The sequence below is a fragment of the Cucurbita maxima genome, unplaced genomic scaffold (assembly GCF_002738345.1).
Source record: "Cucurbita maxima cultivar Rimu unplaced genomic scaffold, Cmax_1.0 Cma_Scf00039, whole genome shotgun sequence".
In the NCBI taxonomy this organism is placed as follows: domain Eukaryota; kingdom Viridiplantae; phylum Streptophyta; class Magnoliopsida; order Cucurbitales; family Cucurbitaceae; genus Cucurbita; species Cucurbita maxima.
The window spans coordinates 20556-38898 of record NW_019272055.1 but is presented as its reverse complement, the minus strand read 5'-3'; the positions used below and the strand labels follow the sequence as shown (position 1 = coordinate 38898).

The 18343-nt window shown below is 37.6% G+C and overlaps 3 protein-coding genes across 3 annotated transcripts; all 3 read right to left on the bottom strand.

The window, feature by feature from the left end:
* Positions 1-4657: 4657 nt before the first annotated feature.
* LOC111469249 lies at positions 4658-5314 on the bottom strand. The gene has a single exon (XM_023114473.1). It carries the CDS (start codon positions 5312-5314, stop codon positions 4658-4660), a length of 657 nt encoding a protein of 218 aa, XP_022970241.1.
* A 5346-nt stretch (positions 5315-10660) lies between these two features.
* Positions 10661-12382, bottom strand: LOC111469248 (protein NUCLEAR FUSION DEFECTIVE 4-like). The gene has a single exon (XM_023114472.1). It carries the CDS (start codon positions 12380-12382, stop codon positions 10661-10663), a length of 1722 nt encoding a protein of 573 aa, XP_022970240.1.
* Positions 12383-16148: 3766 nt separating this feature from the next.
* On the bottom strand, positions 16149-17033 carry LOC111469247. The gene has a single exon (XM_023114471.1). It carries the CDS (start codon positions 17031-17033, stop codon positions 16149-16151), a length of 885 nt encoding a protein of 294 aa, XP_022970239.1.
* Positions 17034-18343: the final 1310 nt, after the last annotated feature.

Sequence of the window (18343 nt, the reverse complement as noted above, 5' to 3'; positions counted from 1 at the left end):
AACCTCCCTATTACTTCCACGTTCATTATATAAGATCCAAGTGGGACAGCCAGTTGCCCACAGTTGAGAAGTGTTGAGTAATGTTTGAGGCCGAAGAGATTAGAGATTATGACGAATATCAATGGAGTTTAGAGGTCCCTTTGCAAAACCCAATGATCAACGAAGCTACATAGACTGAATTTATATAAGGGAAGGTGATGGAGAGCAAGCTAGTGCAGGTGAAAAGTTGGGTAAGACCGAACATGAAAGGATGAGGTAATTTGTATTTGGTCGTAAGGGTTTTAGAAATGAAACTGGAGAAGACCCGACCAAAGAAATTGAATATGGAAATCCATGAAACCAGAATACTTATGGAATGATTTGGATATTTAAGTGACTCGGCGATCTGCCCAAGATTGTCAATGGTTGCAACGGACGACCCACATACAAAAACTGTTGCTATGAAAATAAGAGAAATATCTTTGCTTAAAAGAGCTTGCAAGATGCTGAAATCTTCTCCTCTTTACGGTTCCTTACATACATTTGAGACACTCGGCAAAGAAAGTTTTGAAATTTCTTCAAGTTGCTCACGGGGAACCGAAACAACAACAGAAGGATTCATGGTTTGTTTACCGAGTTTGAAGAGAAAAAGTTCTTCTTTAATAGCTATCAAAAGGGGAAACCAGATTAAGACGACGATGACCGCGATGCCACCGACATAGCCAACCTGAGAGAAAGCAATGTTTCTCTGGGTTATGGTGAGAAACAAGAGGAAAACCGCTATCTCTATGGACACATAAAGCAAGTGGTAGAAAACTTTGAGCTCTTGTGGATGCTTCCGAGCTTTGAGTGTCCGAATTGGAAGAAAACATAAGAAACATACAATAGAGGGTAGCCATGAAAGGAGGAGAAGATCCATAGAATTTTGGTTGCCATAAGTTGCTAAATTAATTTGAGTTAGGATGGCCCACCAAGGCCAACGAAACCCTTGAGAAGGTCATAACAGTGAAATTGCAATCTCTAAGACGTAATCTTGAAACTCTGCTTATGACGAATGACGAATCAATGGCTAACTTTTTGTCAAAAGCAATGACAATAGTCAGTCAGATACGTACCTATGGAGAGAAAATTTCAGATGAAACAATTTTTGCAAAGGTGTTGAGAAGCTTAACTCCAAAGTTTAACCATGTGGTGGCTGCCATATAAGAAGCTAAGGATCTATTAATACTCTCTGTTGATGAACTGATGGGCTCACTTCAGGCTCATGAGTCAAGAATCAATAGATCACCAAAAAGGAATGAAGAAAAGACACTACAAGTGAAGGAGGCAGCCAACAACGAAGGCAACGAAAGAGAAAATATTCATTTAGCAAGTAGAAGTCGTGGAAGAGAAGAATTTCACAACTTCCATGGTAGCCATGATAATAGGAGTAGATGGAGAAATGATGGATAAAAGCAGTTCAATGAACAAAGTAATATAAGGAAGATCATACAATGTTACCATTGCAGAAGGTATGGGCACACAAAAGCTGATTGTTGGTATAAAGATCAACAAATGAATTTTGCATCAGAAAATAAAGAAGAAGAAGAAAAGCTTTTTATGGCGTGTATTGATATTAATCCAAAGAAATGTGACTTATTGTTTGTTGATAGCAGATGCTCGAACCATATGACATGCATGAAATATTTATTCCAAGAGAACCATATGACAGACATCAAATCTTTATTCCAAGAGCTTGATGAGACACAAAGAATTGAAAATACAAAAGAGATACAAGTTGAGGAAAAAGGCACAATGAGAGTCGAAACCAGTCATGGTAAGATAAAACTATTAGATAATGATACAAAAGAGACCGCCGTTGAAGTTTCTCCTGATGAGAAGACAAGGGTCAACTCCAGTACATCTCCTAGTGCTTCCACTACAACACAAAATTTGTCAAATTCATCATCTTCAACATCATTAAACAACAACTCTTCTCTTGAAGAATTTTCGGATGAGACACCTCTAAGAAGTATAAATCTTTAGCTGACATATATATGCATCATGTCAATTTGCTCTAACTGTTTCAACCCTATGAGTCATGAAAGAAGAGGGGAAGAAAGTCATGGTAGAAGAGATGTTGTCCATTGAGAAAGATGGAACATGGGATATGGTTGACTTACCAAACGAAAAGTTTATGGAGATTTACGTGGGAGTTCTAGTCCATTGCGGTGGCCTGTTTATCAGTTTGATGGAGATTTACAAGAAGATGTCTATGTAACGAGGCTAGAGGGATTCATAAAGAATACAGAGAAACAAAGGTATACAAGCTGAAACAGACATTAAGCGGGTTAAAGCAGACATACTTACTACGGCTTTGTCAAAAGAAAAGTTCTGCTACTCCAAACAATTACTTGACATCTGCAACTTTGAATCAAAGGGGAGTGATGAGATATGAATCAAAGTAATGAGATATGATTCAAAGTATTCAAAGTACCAAGACTTTACGATTTCTATAATTTACTATTTCTGGTTACTATATAAGTCTATAAATATTGGAATTTTGTAACTCTTTAAATATAGAACAAGTATTGAGTGAGAAAACAACAATAAAGGACTGCAATTTTGATCTATTTTATGTTTTCCTATCTCTTTCAATATTCCTTTCCCAATTGTGCTTTTCAATTCTATTTGTTGCTGTGAAAAGAGCAACATCGGATAAGTATTTACAGTGGAGAAAACGCAGATTAATTTCCTAAACTTTCTTCTCAATTTAAGAATCACGGACAATATTCGTAATTAAAACACTAAACTTGTCAACAATTTTGCAACCATTAACAATTCTCCTAATTTTGCTCCATAAATGAGTAACTTATTCTACAAGCCTACTAACCATTCTCCTAAAGTTACTCCATATAAGTTAGTAACTTATTCTACTAAGTTATGTTTATTAGCTCTCAATCTCCTTCGTAAACTTGATTTTGTTCAGAATATCCACACGTTGCTGTCTAGTGCATACAAACTCCACAACAATTTTATCTTTTCTCTATTGGATTTGACCCAGAATCGAAATATGTTGAAACAAGTAAAAGAAGCAAAGTAAAAACTTGAGGGTAGATCTTTTGAAACAAAGAAACCTTAACCACTTAACTTTTCAATTCTGTTTGTTGTTGTTGTGAATAGAGCATAAATCTCATAAGTATTTATAGGAAAGAAAAAATCTCATAAGTATTTATAGTAAAGAAAGAACTAACCAGCTTTCTAAACTTTTTACTCAAACCACTAACCATCCTCCTATTTAGAGTATAAAACTAGTTCACAATTTTACAACTACTACCAATTTTCCTATAATTGCTTCGTGAAAACATTTTCTACTGAGTCTACTAAAAATTCTCCTAAAGTTACTCAATAATATAGTAACTTATTCTATTAAATCAAGTTTATTAACTCAAGTTCTCGACACACTCACAGATGAAGTGGAAGTGAATGTCAATGTGTTTGCTGTGTTTGAGAAATATCGGATTTTTCATAAGTGCAATTGCAGATTTGTTGTCGACACAGAGAGTTGCTTTAGTTTACTTCTACTCACTTTGCTCAACAAATTTCTCAGTCACAATGCTTGGCACAATACCACAGTTGCTGAAATGAACTTGGCTTCACATGAAGATAGTGCCACAGTTCGCTGCTTCTGTTTTCGCCAATAGATCAAATTTTTGTTGAGATAAAACGCGATTCTTGTGGTGTTTTTTCTATCATCAATGTCTCAAATTAAATCACTATCGTAAAATCGACTAGTTCTTCAGAATCTTTCCCTCTTTAATGCTTCAGTCCAAAACTCGTGGTTTTCTTCACATAGTGGAGAATGTGCTTAACCGCTTAATGATGCATTGTAGTAAGCTTTTCTATGTACCCACTCACCATTCCAACAACATATGAAAGGTCGATATAAGTATGAGTCAAGTACCTCAGACTTTCGATGGCGTGCCTATACTCAGTAGAATTCACCAAGCTTCCTTCAATATCTTTCTCAAGTTGTAACTTTACTTTTATGAGATACTTGATTAGGTTGCACTCTACTTCTTAATATAGGGCGATTGATTTAGCATGATGTCTTTTCTTTGGTGTACTTTAATATCATAGTAGTGAGTAATCCGAGATCAGCCATCTCTAATTCTTTCATCATTTGCTGCTTGAACTCTTTGACTCCTTCCACACTTGTACCAGTGACGATTACAATCATAACTATTGTTTTTTAAATTATAAAAATTATCGAGCCGATTTTCATTCCAAGTCAAGAGTGGCCGTCTGTATTTTGTATATCTCAAAAAGAGAGTCATTGTACATATTGTTGGCATATCAAATGTTAAGTATGTCAATTGTAGAAAATAAAAAGACGTTGATATCAGATATATCAACCACTAGTGTTTCAAAAGCATTAATTTTCAAACTCCCTTCTCCCATATCCACAATTTGTTTTGCTAGTCATGCAATGTCTTGATAATATAAATGGTCACATATTCTTACAAAAGAATGAAACATCTTCAACAAAGAATCAAAAGGTTAAAAGTAAAGTAGAATGTCCTAAAGTATGTATATTTTTATTGAGCAATTTCTCATATTTAATTCGATCATCAGTTTTCTTTTTGTGTTAATTGTTCTTATCATCGAAAGAATATAATTTCAGGTTCGACTGTGCAACCTATATGTCATCTCTGTGTTTCTTATATACATCGCCTTTGTAGAAGTCTCGAGTTCTATAAGCTAGCACAAACGAAGTCATCGCTCCAAACAAAGTCAGTGTAGCCAAAATCATGAACGATTCACTAAAGCAATGAGTTCCAGTGCAAGTTAGGCCCTTTCCGTTCTTCACATTTCCAATTTTAGTGGCTTCGGCATCGTAAAACCTCCCTATTACTTCCACGTTCATTATATAAGATCTAAGTGGGACAACCAGTTGCCCACAGTTGAGCAGTGTCGAGTAATGTTTGAGGCCAAAGAGATCAGAGATTATGGCAAATATCAATAGAGTTTGGACTCCAAGGCCAAACCGAACGATCAACGAAGCTACATAGACTAAATTTATATAAGGGAATGCGTTGGAGAGCAAGCCGGTGCAGGTGAAAAGTTGGGTAAGACCAAACATGAAAGGGCGAGGTAATTTGTATTTGGTGATAAGGGTTTCAGAGATGAAACCAGAGAAGATCCGACCAAAGAACTTGAATATGGAAATCCATGAAACCAAAATACTTATGGAATGATTTGGATATTTAAGTGACTCGGCGATCTGCCCAAGATTGTCAATGGCTGCAACGGACGACCCACATGCAGAGATCGTTGCTATGAAAATAAGAGTCATATCTTTGCTTAGAAGAGCATGCAAGATGCTGAAGTTTTCTCCTCTTTGCGTCTCCTTACATACATTTGTGACACTCGGCAAAGAAACTCTGGCTATAGTATGATTACTTGAACTATATGTAGAGACATAAGAGTTGATCAAGTTCAAGTATATAGTCAAAATGATCTATAGTATAAGGATAAGGCTGAGTACCTTATTCTAGGGACACTATGGATGCGGCCCACTTTTGTATATGATATAAACAATGTGATCACTAAAGTTGTACATGTGGAGACATGTGAGTGGGGGCGTCCTATGCAATGAGTATTGCATAAGATCGAACCATGAAGAAAATCATTCTCACTTTATAATGTCGTTTACTGTTGAGACTAATTTTCTTTTCATTCGATGACCTAGGTAACTCGATCTCAATCCTGAGCTAACCATGAACTCCTGTTTATTCGGAATTATCCTTAGATTTGCATGGGTGAGAGTGGCTCAAGTTCGCCGACTCAATAGGCCTCCCATTTCAGGAGTAAGATTGGGTAAATGGTTGGGGATGTGGGGTGTAAGATGGAATTCACTCCTACCCACTTTTAGGGATAGAAGAGAGATAGTTCCCTTAAGAACCGACTCTAGGTATTGAACAAGGGGCCCCACCCTCTCATTGGCCTGAGAGGGATTCAGTTTATTGGTTGGACCACAAACCAATTGTTCATTAGAGGATCAATGAGACATAAGAAACAAGAAGTAACTTCAGGGGTAAAACGATAAATTGACCCAGCTCTAGTTACGAACAACCTATGAAGGATCGACTTACTAATCATGCTTATATCAAATGGACAGAAATATATCTATAGTGAGGGGAGTGCAACTACTAGGCTATAGTGGAATGTCTTAGTAGTTAACGAATGTTGGTTAACAAGGTTAATGAGTTTAACCGGTTAATCTTGGATCGTTGGAGCCGATGATATATAGGTCCATTAGGTCCATCTGCTAGCTCATATCGGACTAAACCATAGAACAATATGATGAGTGAGTTTGAAGTGTTCGAATTCAAATTAGGGAGAATGCGTTACATATATACGATATATTTAACCACATTTTTTGTTTTATTTATGAATTAAACAAAAAGAGAGAATCTTAGATATTTAAATAAGATTTAAATATCTTAATCAAATATGTGTCGGAATTAATTGGGATTGACATTTGAATTAATATTAAATATTAATTAAATAGTTTAATTAATCATTTAATATTACTTTAATCTGAAATTAATAATTCGATTGTTGAATCAAAACGAAGAAAGTCAAAATGTTGACTTCATTTAATGGAAAAATCCATGTTAGTGGAATTTTGAGGTGGCAAAATTTGGTTTAACCAAACTTACATGCTTGCCAAAAAAAACCCCATAAATTTGAGTGGAATTTTGAGTGTCAAAATTTGGTTGACTCAAGCATGCATGCTTGCCACATAATCCTAAATATTTGAGTGGAATTTTGAGTGTCAAAATTTGGTGATCTCAAATTTGCATGAACATGCAAACATGACTCTATAAATAGAGTGATCATAATACATGAAAGGTGTTCTTGTTGGTGAAAAACAAAATCTCTCCCAAGTTTAGTCACTCACTGGATTCCACAATCCCGTTCTAAGGCCGGAGAATAGTGGAGAAGACACTAGTGGTGGTTCGAAACCGGTTCGTGAGGAAAAAAGAATTTGAACTACAGAAGGTTAGTATTCAAACTCATTAAGTTTTAATACTTATGAACATGCTAGTTATTTACTATACTTGATGTTCTAAAAGTGCCTAAGATCCAAATTGCTTCCGCATGTGTTATATTATCATCTTCAAGATTAATGATCGTAAAGTTCACTTTATTCAATAACAATCTTCACTGAATAAATAACAATAATAACTTTNTTGAAAATAGAATAGAATTTTTTTTTTTTTTTTTTTTTTTTTTTTTTTTTTTTTTTTTTTTTTTTTTTTTTTTTACAAACTCAATAGCTATTAGAAGGGGCAGACAGATTAAGACGACGATGACAGCGACGCCACCGGCATAGCCAGCCTGAGAGAAAGCAATGTTTCTCTGGGGTTATGGTGAGAAACAAGAGGAACACAACTATCGCTATGGACACGTAAAGCAAGTGGTAGAACACTTTGAGCTCCTGCGGATGCTTCCTAGCTTCGATTGTCCAAATTGGAAGAAAACACAAGAAACATACAATGGAGGGTAGCCATGAAAGAAGGAGGAGAAGATCGATAGAATTTTGATTGCAGTAAATTGCTAAATTAATTTGAGTTAGGATTGCCCACCGAAGCCAACGAAACCCTTGAGAAGGCCCAAAATGATACTGCGTTGATCAGGAAAATTTCCAAGCTAGTGACCATAACGACGGTATTAGGGAAGTTTTGTGAATTAGAAGTAATATAGATGTAAACAAACATTAGCCATAAATGGGGTTTTGGGACGTAGCTAGAAACGGAGAGCCAAGTCATAAAGTAGCTGAAGAAATTGGAGGACATCCCCACAAGGAAAATCATCCACGGAGGAGCCACCTCTGCGAAAAGCCCCATAAAAACTCCGAGGTTGGAGCCTAGATCTTTAGCAAATCCCAAAGTATTAAGTTGGGTTTGATTGTAGTCAAATTTTGTTTTTAAGAGTTTGGAGTAAGTTCCGAACAACTAAGGTGAACCGCAACCGATCATGATCGGAAAAGAGGTGAACACTGAAAACCATCGTCCTTCAACAACTTGTTTCACAAATAGCGAACTTTCTGTTTAACAGTTGTCGCCCATGGTCACTAACTGGATTAATGGGCGCTAGAAATTGATTATTACTTGGGAATAAGAGGTGTCAGCATTAGTTGAAAATGAGAACGAGAATGAGAACGAGGAATAAAGAATATAGAATGAAGAATGAAAAATGAAAATTGGGAATGAGATTTTGAGTCCCAAATTTGGTGCCTAGGATGAAAAATGGTTTCCCAAGCTGAAACAAACAACTTCCTCTCCTACACCATATATCTTTTTAGATATGTTCATGAAATATTGATTTTTGCTATTCCATCTTCCTTTTTAAACTCCTGTGGTTGATCTTTTTATTTTTTAATTATTGAGGGAGATAGAGATATTGTAGTATGAGGATATTGTTTTGGAGTATTCAAATTATATATCTACTATTTAAGTGGGTAGTGTTAGTTTCGCCTTTCTGGAAGAGCTACTGAATCTATTTACCTCCGGAAAGAAGCAAACAAATTAACAGAGCTTTACCTTGGAATAAAAAAGTCATAGTAATAAGCCTGAGGGGAAGGAGCGAGGTGCGCTTAGGGAAAGTAATATAGGGAGGAGAGTTTTTTGGTTTCTTCTTATTGTGAAAGAAGGTGTATTCTTCAAATTTTCAATATGGGTAACGGTTTGATTTGAGTCATAGAAAAGATTGAATTTGGTGTTAAACTCGTAAAAAGAGTTTGTAGCAGTTTTACTCTGATATGTGGAAAGAGTCTAAGTAAGGTATTTTTCAAAATTCTCAATAGGTACTTGGTGAATGGAGTAAGTCGAGTTTGATCGAACCACCGTAAAGAGTACAGTGTTAAATTTTCTTACTCTTCCCTATTAAACTGTGAAATTAATATTGTGATGTATTCCATATTCTAAGTCTTTCATAATTATTTATTGTTTTGAATAGAATTATTATTTTTATACTTTGATGTGTTAATTGTGATCTTTAATTGATCTAAATGAGAAAATTAAGCATATTTAAATACTTTTTTTTATTTAAAACCTTATTCATCTTCTAGGGTTGCCATATCGATTCAATAGATGTGACATTTGACCACGAAGTTCCTTAGGGCATATCTGATCCTTAAGGTTAAGTATAGGATCCTTAAGATAAATTAGTTAGCCACTTTATTTATGCCTATGTTGTGATCCTGTGTATCTTAGAATTATGAGGCGCTACCTCTTTTTAGTTCCAATACTGAATGATTTGCTAGGGTCATCGTGGAATAAATTTGATCATTACCGAATTTTTATCTACAAAAGATTATTGGTGAACAGATCCATAACATCCATAACATCGTGTCAAGTTCTAAGAGGGAGTGACCCTTGTGTCTGCCAACTATGAAGTACTCATGTGGCCTCTCTTGTAGATAGGAGCTCTATTGAGAGACCCATGTTTATTTTAACATATAATACTAGCACATATCAAGTTCTATTATTGAGCATAAATCCTCCCATTTTCATATGTTTTCCACCCAACTCATTTCAACTTTGTTCTTCATCAAAGTTGGAAACATTTTCACAAAGAATCTATAAAAATTAAGTTCACACAATGAAAAACTTGGCTCAAATAATTATGAAAAATTTGGCTAAACTTGGCTTTCCAAAAGTTATTTCTCTTCGATTTTCTTAAAAGAAGGGCCATTTTAAATGTAACAGCCAGTGCTATTCGATATTGTCTTTTAGACTTTTCTTTTCAGGCTTCCATCAAGGTTTTTAAAACATGTTTGGGGAGAGGTTTCCACACCTTTGTAAAGGGTGTTTCGTTCTCCTCTCCAACCGATGTGGGATCTTACAACCACTCCCCTTTAGGGCCAAGCGTACTCGCTAGCACTCGTTCCCTTCTCCCATCAATGTGAGACCCCCCAGTCAACTCTCTATTGGGGCCCAACGTCCTTGTTGGCACACCGTCTCGTGTCCACCCCCCCTTTGGGGCTCAACCTCCTCGATGACACATTGCGTGCACTCCTGCCCCAACTTAGTTCTACAACTCGCGTGCACTCCTGTCCCAAAGATAGACCCACAAACTAAACTCGATCACTCTCTTTAGCAATGCTTAGCTTCAACACGACTCAGTGCTCCACGACTTCTAATCTGCTTATTCGGGTTGGATTAGGGTTTTTGGACTCCTTCCCTACACTTTTGGCCCTTCTAGAGATATTTTTGACCTCATTAGAGGCATTTAAGGTTAGTATGACTTATAAATAGTCAATTTAAATAATATTTTAAGCTAAAAATGAAATTACGAGGTACTTTCCAATGGGTTATGTATGTTATATGTCTTAATATATTTTCGTGAGTTAACAGCCATGTGATGCATGTAGTAGCAGCTCTATTTCAAAAGAAAAAAATGGTCATTACAATTAGCAGAAAGGTCATCTTTTTCGATATTTCATATTTTGTCGACAAAAAGGTCTTATAATAAAGTTTTATGTTAATAATGAAATGAATAATCATATTAAAATGAAAATTTAAAAAATTTAGGGATACAAAGATTTGAATAGAAAATCTCTTCGAGAGTACCCTTAGGGTGTCCTCAAATTGAGTGAGCATGGGAGGTTTAAAAGAAGAATGGTTTAAATTTAATCCTCAATGCTCTTCTTGTTATCTAATCGATAGAACTCCATTTGGGTTTGTGGAATCCATATCTCCTCGTTAAAGTTCTTATACACATCCCTTTTGTAGAATTCTCGAGTCCTGTAAGCCAACACCAACATAACCACAGCTCCAAACAATGTCGCTGCAGCCAATATTGTGAAAGACCCACCAAAGCAATGAGCTCCCGTGCAAGTTAAGCCCTTTCCCGCAATCTGCTTACCTTCATGCAAAGCTTCCATATCGTACAGCTTCCCGACAACATCCACGTTTAGTATGTAAGACCCAAGTGGGACTGTCAATTGCCCACAATTGAACAACGTCGAGTAATGTCTAAGACCAAACATCTCAGATATTACGGCAAATAGCATTGGATTTTGAGCTCCAAATCCAAACCCAATAATTATGGCAGCGAAGTAGACGGAGCCTGGGAAAGGGTAGGCGATGAAAAGCTGGCCAACGCAAGTGATGAGAAAGGCAAAAGAGAAGGTTAGAGGACGAGGTAACTTGTATTTGGTCATCAAGGTTTCTGAGATGAAGCCAGAGAAAACTCGGCCGAAGAAATTGAATATGGAAACCCATGAAACAAGGATGCCTATGGCTCGTTGTGGGTAGCCAAGTGATTCCCCAACTTGACCTAGATTATCTATAGCGGCTAGAGATGACCCACATCCAGAAAATGTAGCTAAGCAAATAAGAGCCATATCTTTGCTGAACACGGCTTGCAAGATGGTGAAATCCTCCCCTCTTTCAGGCTTGTTCCATATGTTTTCGCAACACGAGGGCAAAATCTCGGGGATTTCCGAGTCGGCAGAGGCGGAGAGGGTGGGAGGGTTTTGGTGAACCATGGAGACTGTGACAGAAGGACCAGCGGTTTGTTTGTTGAGTTTGTAGAGCAACAACTCTTCTCTACATGCGATTAAAATGGGTACGCACAGTAAGGAAACCACAAAGGATGCGCCACCTACGTACCCAGCTTGAGAGAAAACCACTTGCTTTTGTGCAATGGTTAAAAACAAGATGAAAATGGCCAAAAGAATTGAGACGTAAAGTAACTGGTAAAACACTTTGAGTTCATTGGGATGCTTACGGATACGGATTGGTCGAATTGAGGGGAAAAGGATGAGGATTAGGAGAGAGGGGAGCCATGCGAAAAGAAGAACCAGATTGGATGGATCATTGTGGCCGTAAATGGCTAAATAAAGTTGGCTCATGATGGCTCCTCCAATACCCACATACCCTTTAAGAAGACCCAAAATGATCCCTCGTCGGTCGGGGAAGTTTCTCACGCTCGTCACCATAATGGCAGTGTTGGCCCAATTTGAAGAATTAGTACCGAAGCAAACCAGAATGAACATTTGCCAGAATTTTGGCTTGGCGATCCGGGCAGTTATGGAGAGCCAAATCAAGAAGAAGCCGGTGAAGTTTTGAAATGCCCCAACTATGAAGAGAACCCACGTCGGAGTCACCTCCGCCAGAAGCCCGGCGATAATTCCGACGTTCGACCCGAGATCTTTGGCGAATCCCAATGTGTTAATTTGGGTTTGGCTGTAATCAAATTGGGTTTTTATGACTTTGGAATATGTTGGAAACACGTAAGTGGTGCCGTTGCCGATCATCATTATCAGTCCGGCGAATACACTAAACCATCGTCCTGTTACCACTTGTTTGATGAAACCCCAAGCTTCTGATCCTCCCTTGTTGCCCATATCTTTTCTTGGTGCCAAGCAATTCAGTGGCTCGCTCTTTTAAAACCAATTCAGTTCAATACTTTGGTGCGCTTTCGGTAAATTTTAATGGACAGCAAAACAAACTCAAACTTCCTCATCTCAACATAACCATTGTCTTTTTGTTACCCTAAAATAAGCCAAAGCATAACTACATGCTCTCACCAAAATAACACATTCATTTATGGGTAGGTTATGAGTTTAGTCCCTTCTACTCTAATAAACATTTCATCTATCAATTTTTCTTAATCACATTTGATTTCTTATTAATTTTTCATTCGGTGTGGAGAAGAAATTTCTCGAATATTAATTTATCAATCTGAACGACCCCCTTTGCGACCAACGCTCCTTCACCTCGACTGGTTGCAAGCAAACACCTGAAATAGATAGGAAAATAGGGAGAGTATAAAAATTATACTACCTACTCGCAGGCTCTAATCGCATCCTAAGCTTAAAAGCTTGCCACAGAGTTCACAAATTCCCATCCTCCTTTCGGCATGAATTAAACACATGCATATATAACGGAAGCCTAAAGCATAAGTGCAGCACTCAGGCGGTTCTCGTAATGCTTCACATATTGTATCCAAACTCATAAGAATCACATTACTTAAATTCACTCCTGGAAAGCTACCACCTAAGGTAAATTCACTAGCAAGCATGCATTCCAAGCAATCCCTACGAGTATTGCTTCATAAAAATTCGTACGGTGACGTACATGATTGACGGATACCCTTCATTTAGCGTTTCTACACAAATTGCATTTCCAAAAATACCGATTTTCTCGAATGAGGTCCCAATACACATAAAAATTTTGTAAGAATTAGAATCGGGATAAAAATTGGACAAAAAGAAGTCGAACGGGCTAAAAAGGAGCTCACACGAACTTGCTGCGTGCCCCGCGCGCCCAAGAGGATTTCAGTCACGGATCTCATGCGCGGGCAGAAATCTGCAGTCGCGAGTCACGGGCTGGGTTTCGGATGGCGGTTCAGATTGGACGGCGGGTCGGCTGCTTCGCTATGTCGTGGATCGGTACTCGAGTTAGTGGGTTGGGTCAGGCTGTCACGGAAAGGACGAAGCTGCATGGCTCCATGTGGCGTACGAATTGTGGCTCCACCCAAAACTTGACTTATGTCCCTCTGTGGTCCAGACACGTTTCTTCTATCGCCGGCGTACACGTGGCTCGTCGGAAAAACTCTCTGTCTCTCTCTCTCCCCTTGCCAAAGGCGAAGTTGAATTTTTGGTTAGATTTTTTTTCCATTTTCTCTTTTTCATACCTTTTTATCTCGAATCCAAATGGATATAGTTTCGTTGGTAAAGTTATAGATACTGATTTAAACTATGTCTCGATATTTTTTTCTTAAATTTTACTTCAACATAGACCAAAATATGAGCGTTCAGAATAGGTCGTTCGCCTCCTTACAGGTTCTTGGAATGAGCCCTCGAAATATCGATATCAATCACGTTTTCCGTCCAAGTTTCTTCACTGATCTTGTGGAGTAATCCCCCTAGATGAACATATTGAAAAATTAGGCCACGAGTCGCAAATGGTGGTCTCGGATATGAAGAATACCCAAGAACTCACCTCACGGACCTTCTCGGTTTCTCGACGGAAGAAATGGGACTCCGATATCTTGAACCTCACAATTCCTCCAAGAAAGAGGTCCATGAAACTAGATCGAGGTTAAGGGCGAATTCCGGCGGCAGTCCGGTGAGTACTAAGGCGACTCTTTCTTTCTTCTCTCTTCTACTTCTCTCAACTTTCTCACTTTTCTTCCTTTTGCACGGATTCTTTCAAGACCACTCAAGACCCGATAATGGGTTGAAGGACAAAATGACCAATTTGCCCCTCTATTGACTTCAACTATATTTTTTTTAATATTATTTATTCCGGTGCTACCTAAGTTGTTATATCAAATTACTTTTAAGTAATACCGGGAGGAATTGCTAAGATATAATAGCTTATGAGCATGATTATTTTAAATAGCTAGAGTATGCATAATTAGAATGCTTAAATTAGCAAATTGATTTGCATGTACGAGGAATACGTATCAAAAGACTACATTCTTCCATGATGAGAACTAAATGTACCAAGCTATATAAGAAGATTTTTGCTATGATAGAAACTTTGATCTTAGTTAAAAGACTAATAATGGGGATTTCAAAATTTAAATCCTTGCACAAACCTGAATAAGAAAACTACGATAAGATTAGAGCACTAGAACTAGAGTTATGTTACAATTATCACGTTAGGACATTTCCAGTGAATCGAACACCCATGGATCATGAGTTATGCTTAAAGAACCGAACGTTAGTGCTCCTAGATTATGATGAACCCCATGAATTAGTCTAGAAAGTGCTTAAAACAAGAATGTAAGTTATAAACCACTTGGATTGATATCACTAGAGCCGAGACCACTTCATATTCCATCTAGAAAATTATTAGTGCTCTTAGGGATATAAATAGACTTAAAAATGCCCTGTCCAGTGGTAGCTTCACGATTAGTGGTATTGAGTTTACTCAGTTTGGTCATATAGGTAGTGCATTGAGGTTGTTTCGTGTTAATGCTCTTATCATGTGTGGAAATGGTTAAGAGTCTCTAAATAGGCTTTCATTCCATAAACCCATCTCAAGCGGGACAACGGACAACACAGATAGACTTAGTAGTTTGTCTGCACACGAGGTCTTTCCTGCATTTTAGTGTGTGACGTTATGGTTTGTGGAGGGTTACCAGCTATCCTTTTCATGAATGATGTTCAAGATTCATGATACCATATCATCCTTCATGTTATTATGTTTGAGGAGGTTGCTCCTCTTCAATTTAGCAAAACGATTATTTACTTCCCATGCAATGTAAGCTAGTTAAGTAAACTGTTCACTCGAAAGTTCAATTAGGTCATTCAGGAGATCCTACGGCACCAGGTTACGTGAACTTCCTTTAAACCACATTTTGGTTTGTGGCATGCATGAAAACTACCTTAGGCACTTCAGGAACTCCCAAAAGCTTAGATAGTTGTACAACTTAGGTCTGTACTTCCTTGACTCCAGACGAAAATCAAGGGTAGCTACCTATGTCATGGATGCAATTAAGAACCTAAAAGTAGGTTAGTTATTGAGTTTATTTATACTCACAAGATATTACTTTTTTTTTTTTAGGTGATAGTTGATTTATTGGTCCACGTGGAAAATTTTTGGGAGTTATGCGGCCACGAAGGAGGGTCGTCCTAGGGCGTCAGTCTTTTTGGTACTTAGTTTGTATTTTGTCTTCTATGCTAGTTTTTTTTAATTAAATCTCAAATTGTACCTTAGAATTGTAAATGTATTTGTTTATATTTTAAAAAAATATTACTTTTTCCTATCTATTTATCTGTCCTCTTGCAATTTTTTTGATTTTAAGTTTTAGAAAACGAGTCAACGTAGAACATAGATCTAAGTCGAGTGGTAGTTTGTATTTTGTATATCTCAAAAAGAGAGTCATGGTAGATATTGTTGGCATATAAATATAAAGTATGTAAATTGTACGAAATAAAAAAAACAGTTAGATATTAGATATATATCAACCACTAATGTTTCAAAAACATTAAATGTCAAACTCCCTTCTTCCATATCAACAATTTGTTTTAGGAGTCATGCAACTACCTATGATAATATATTTATAAATTGAAACGTATTCAAGAAATCTTTACAAAAGAATGAAACATCTACAACACAATGTCCTAAAGTATGTATGTTTTTGTTGAGATGTTTCTCTTATTTAATTGGATCATCAGTTTTCTTTTTGTGTTCATTGTTCTTATCATCGGAAGAATATAATTCCACGTTCGACTGTGTAATCTCTATGTCATCTCTGTATTTCTTATAAACATTGCCTTTGTAAAAGTCTCGAGTTCTATAAGCTAGCACAAACGAAGCCATCGCTCCAAACAAAGTCAGTGTAGCCAAAATCATGAACGATTCACTAAAGCAATGAGTTCCGGTGCAAGTTAGGCCCTTTCCGTTCTTCACATTTCCAATTTTAGTGGCTTCTGCATCGTAAAACCTCCCTATTACTTCCACGTTCATTATATAAGATCTGAGTGGGACAGCCAGTTGCCCACAGTTGAGCAGTGTCGAGTAATGTTTGAGGCCGAAGAGATCAAAGATTATGGCGAATATCAATGGAGTTTGGGTTCCAAGGCCAAACCGAATGATCAACGAAGCTACATAGACTGAATTTATATAAGGGAATGCGATGGAGAGCAAGCTGGTGCAGGTGAAAAGTTGGGTAAGACCAAACATGAAAGGGCGAGGTAATTTGTATTTGGTCATAAGGGTTTCACAGATGAAACCGGAGAAGACCCGACCAAAGAAATTGAATATGGAAATCCATGAAACTAGTATACTTATGGAATGATTTGGATATTTCAGTGACTCGGCGATCTGCCTAAGATTGTCAATGGCTGCATAGGAGGACCCACATGCAGAAACCGTTGCTATAAAAATAAGAATCATATATTTACTTAGAAGAGCTTGCAAGATGCTGAAATCTTCTCCTCTTTGCGGCTTCTTACATACATTTGAGACACTAGTCAAAGAAATTTCTAAAATTTCCTCAAGTTGCTCGTTGGGAATCGAAACACTAACGGAAGGATTCATAGTTTGTTTACCAAATTTGAAGAGGAAAAGTTCTTCTTTAATAGCTATCAGAAGGGGCAAACAAATTAAGACCACGATGACCGCGACGCTACTGGCATAGCCCGCTTGAGAATACAATGTTTCTCTAGGTTATGGTGAGAAACAAGAGGAACACCGCTATTGCTATGGACACGTAGAGCAAGTGGTAGAACACTTTGAACTCCTGTGGATGCTTCCGAGCTTTGATTGTCCGAATTGGAAGAAAGCACAAGAAACATACAATGGAGGGGAGCCATGAAAGGAGGAGGAGAAGATCGATAGAAAGGTCGTGATAATTTGTATTTGGTCATAAGAGTTTCAGAGATGAAACTAGAGAAGACCCGACTAAAGAAATTAAATATGGAAATCCATGAAACTAGAATACTTATTGAATGAGTTGGATATTTAAGTGATTCGGCGATCTGCCCAAGATAATCAATGGTTGTAACGGATGACCCACGTGAAGAAATTGTTGCTATGAAAATAAAAGTCATATCTTTACTTAGAAGAGCTTGCAAGGAAATTTCTGAAATTTTCTCTAAGTGTCTCCCAAGGAATTTGAATAGCAACCGATGGACTCATGGTTTGAGTATCAAGTTTGAAGAGAAAAAGTTCTTTAATAGCTATCCGAAGGGGCAAATAGATTAAGACGACGATGACTGCGACGCCACCAATATAGCCAGCCTGAGAGAAAGTAATGTTTCTCTGGGTTATGGTGAGAAACAAGAGGAACACCGCTATCGCTATGGACACGTAGAGCAAGTGGTAGAACACATTGAGCTCCTGTGGATGCTTCCGAGCTTTGATTGTCCGAATTGGAAGAAAGCACAAGAAACATACAATGGAGGGTAGCCATGAAAGAAGGAGAAGAAGATCGATAGAATTTTTGTTGCAGTAAATTGTTAAATTAATTTGAGTTAGGATGGCCCACCGAGGCCAACGAAACCCTTAAGAAGACCCAAAATTATACCGCGTTGATCAGGAAATTTCCAACGCTAGTGACCACAACAACGGTGTTGGGGAAGTTCTGTGAATTTGAAGTAATATAGATGTAAACAACATCAGCCATAAATGGAGTTTTGGGACGTAGTTAGAAACGGAGAGCCAAATCATAAAGTAGCTGAAGAAATTGGAGGATATCCCCACAAGGAGGAAAAGCATCCACGGGGGAGCCACCTCAGTGAAAAGCCCGGCAAAAACTCCGAGGTTGGAGCCGAGATCTTTAGCAAATCCCAAGGTATTAAGTTGGGTTTGATTGTAGTCAAATTTTGTTTTTAAGAGTTTGGAGTATG

Excerpts from the sequence above, each read along its gene's own strand:
- LOC111469247 (XM_023114471.1), bottom strand. The coding sequence starts at position 17,033 with ATGAATCCTTCCGTTAGTGTTTCGATTCCCAACGAGCAACTTGAGGAA.
- LOC111469249 (XM_023114473.1), bottom strand. The coding sequence starts at position 5,314 with ATGACTCTTATTTTCATAGCAACGATCTCTGCATGTGGGTCGTCCGTT.
- LOC111469248 (XM_023114472.1), bottom strand. The coding sequence starts at position 12,382 with ATGGGCAACAAGGGAGGATCAGAAGCTTGGGGTTTCATCAAACAAGTG.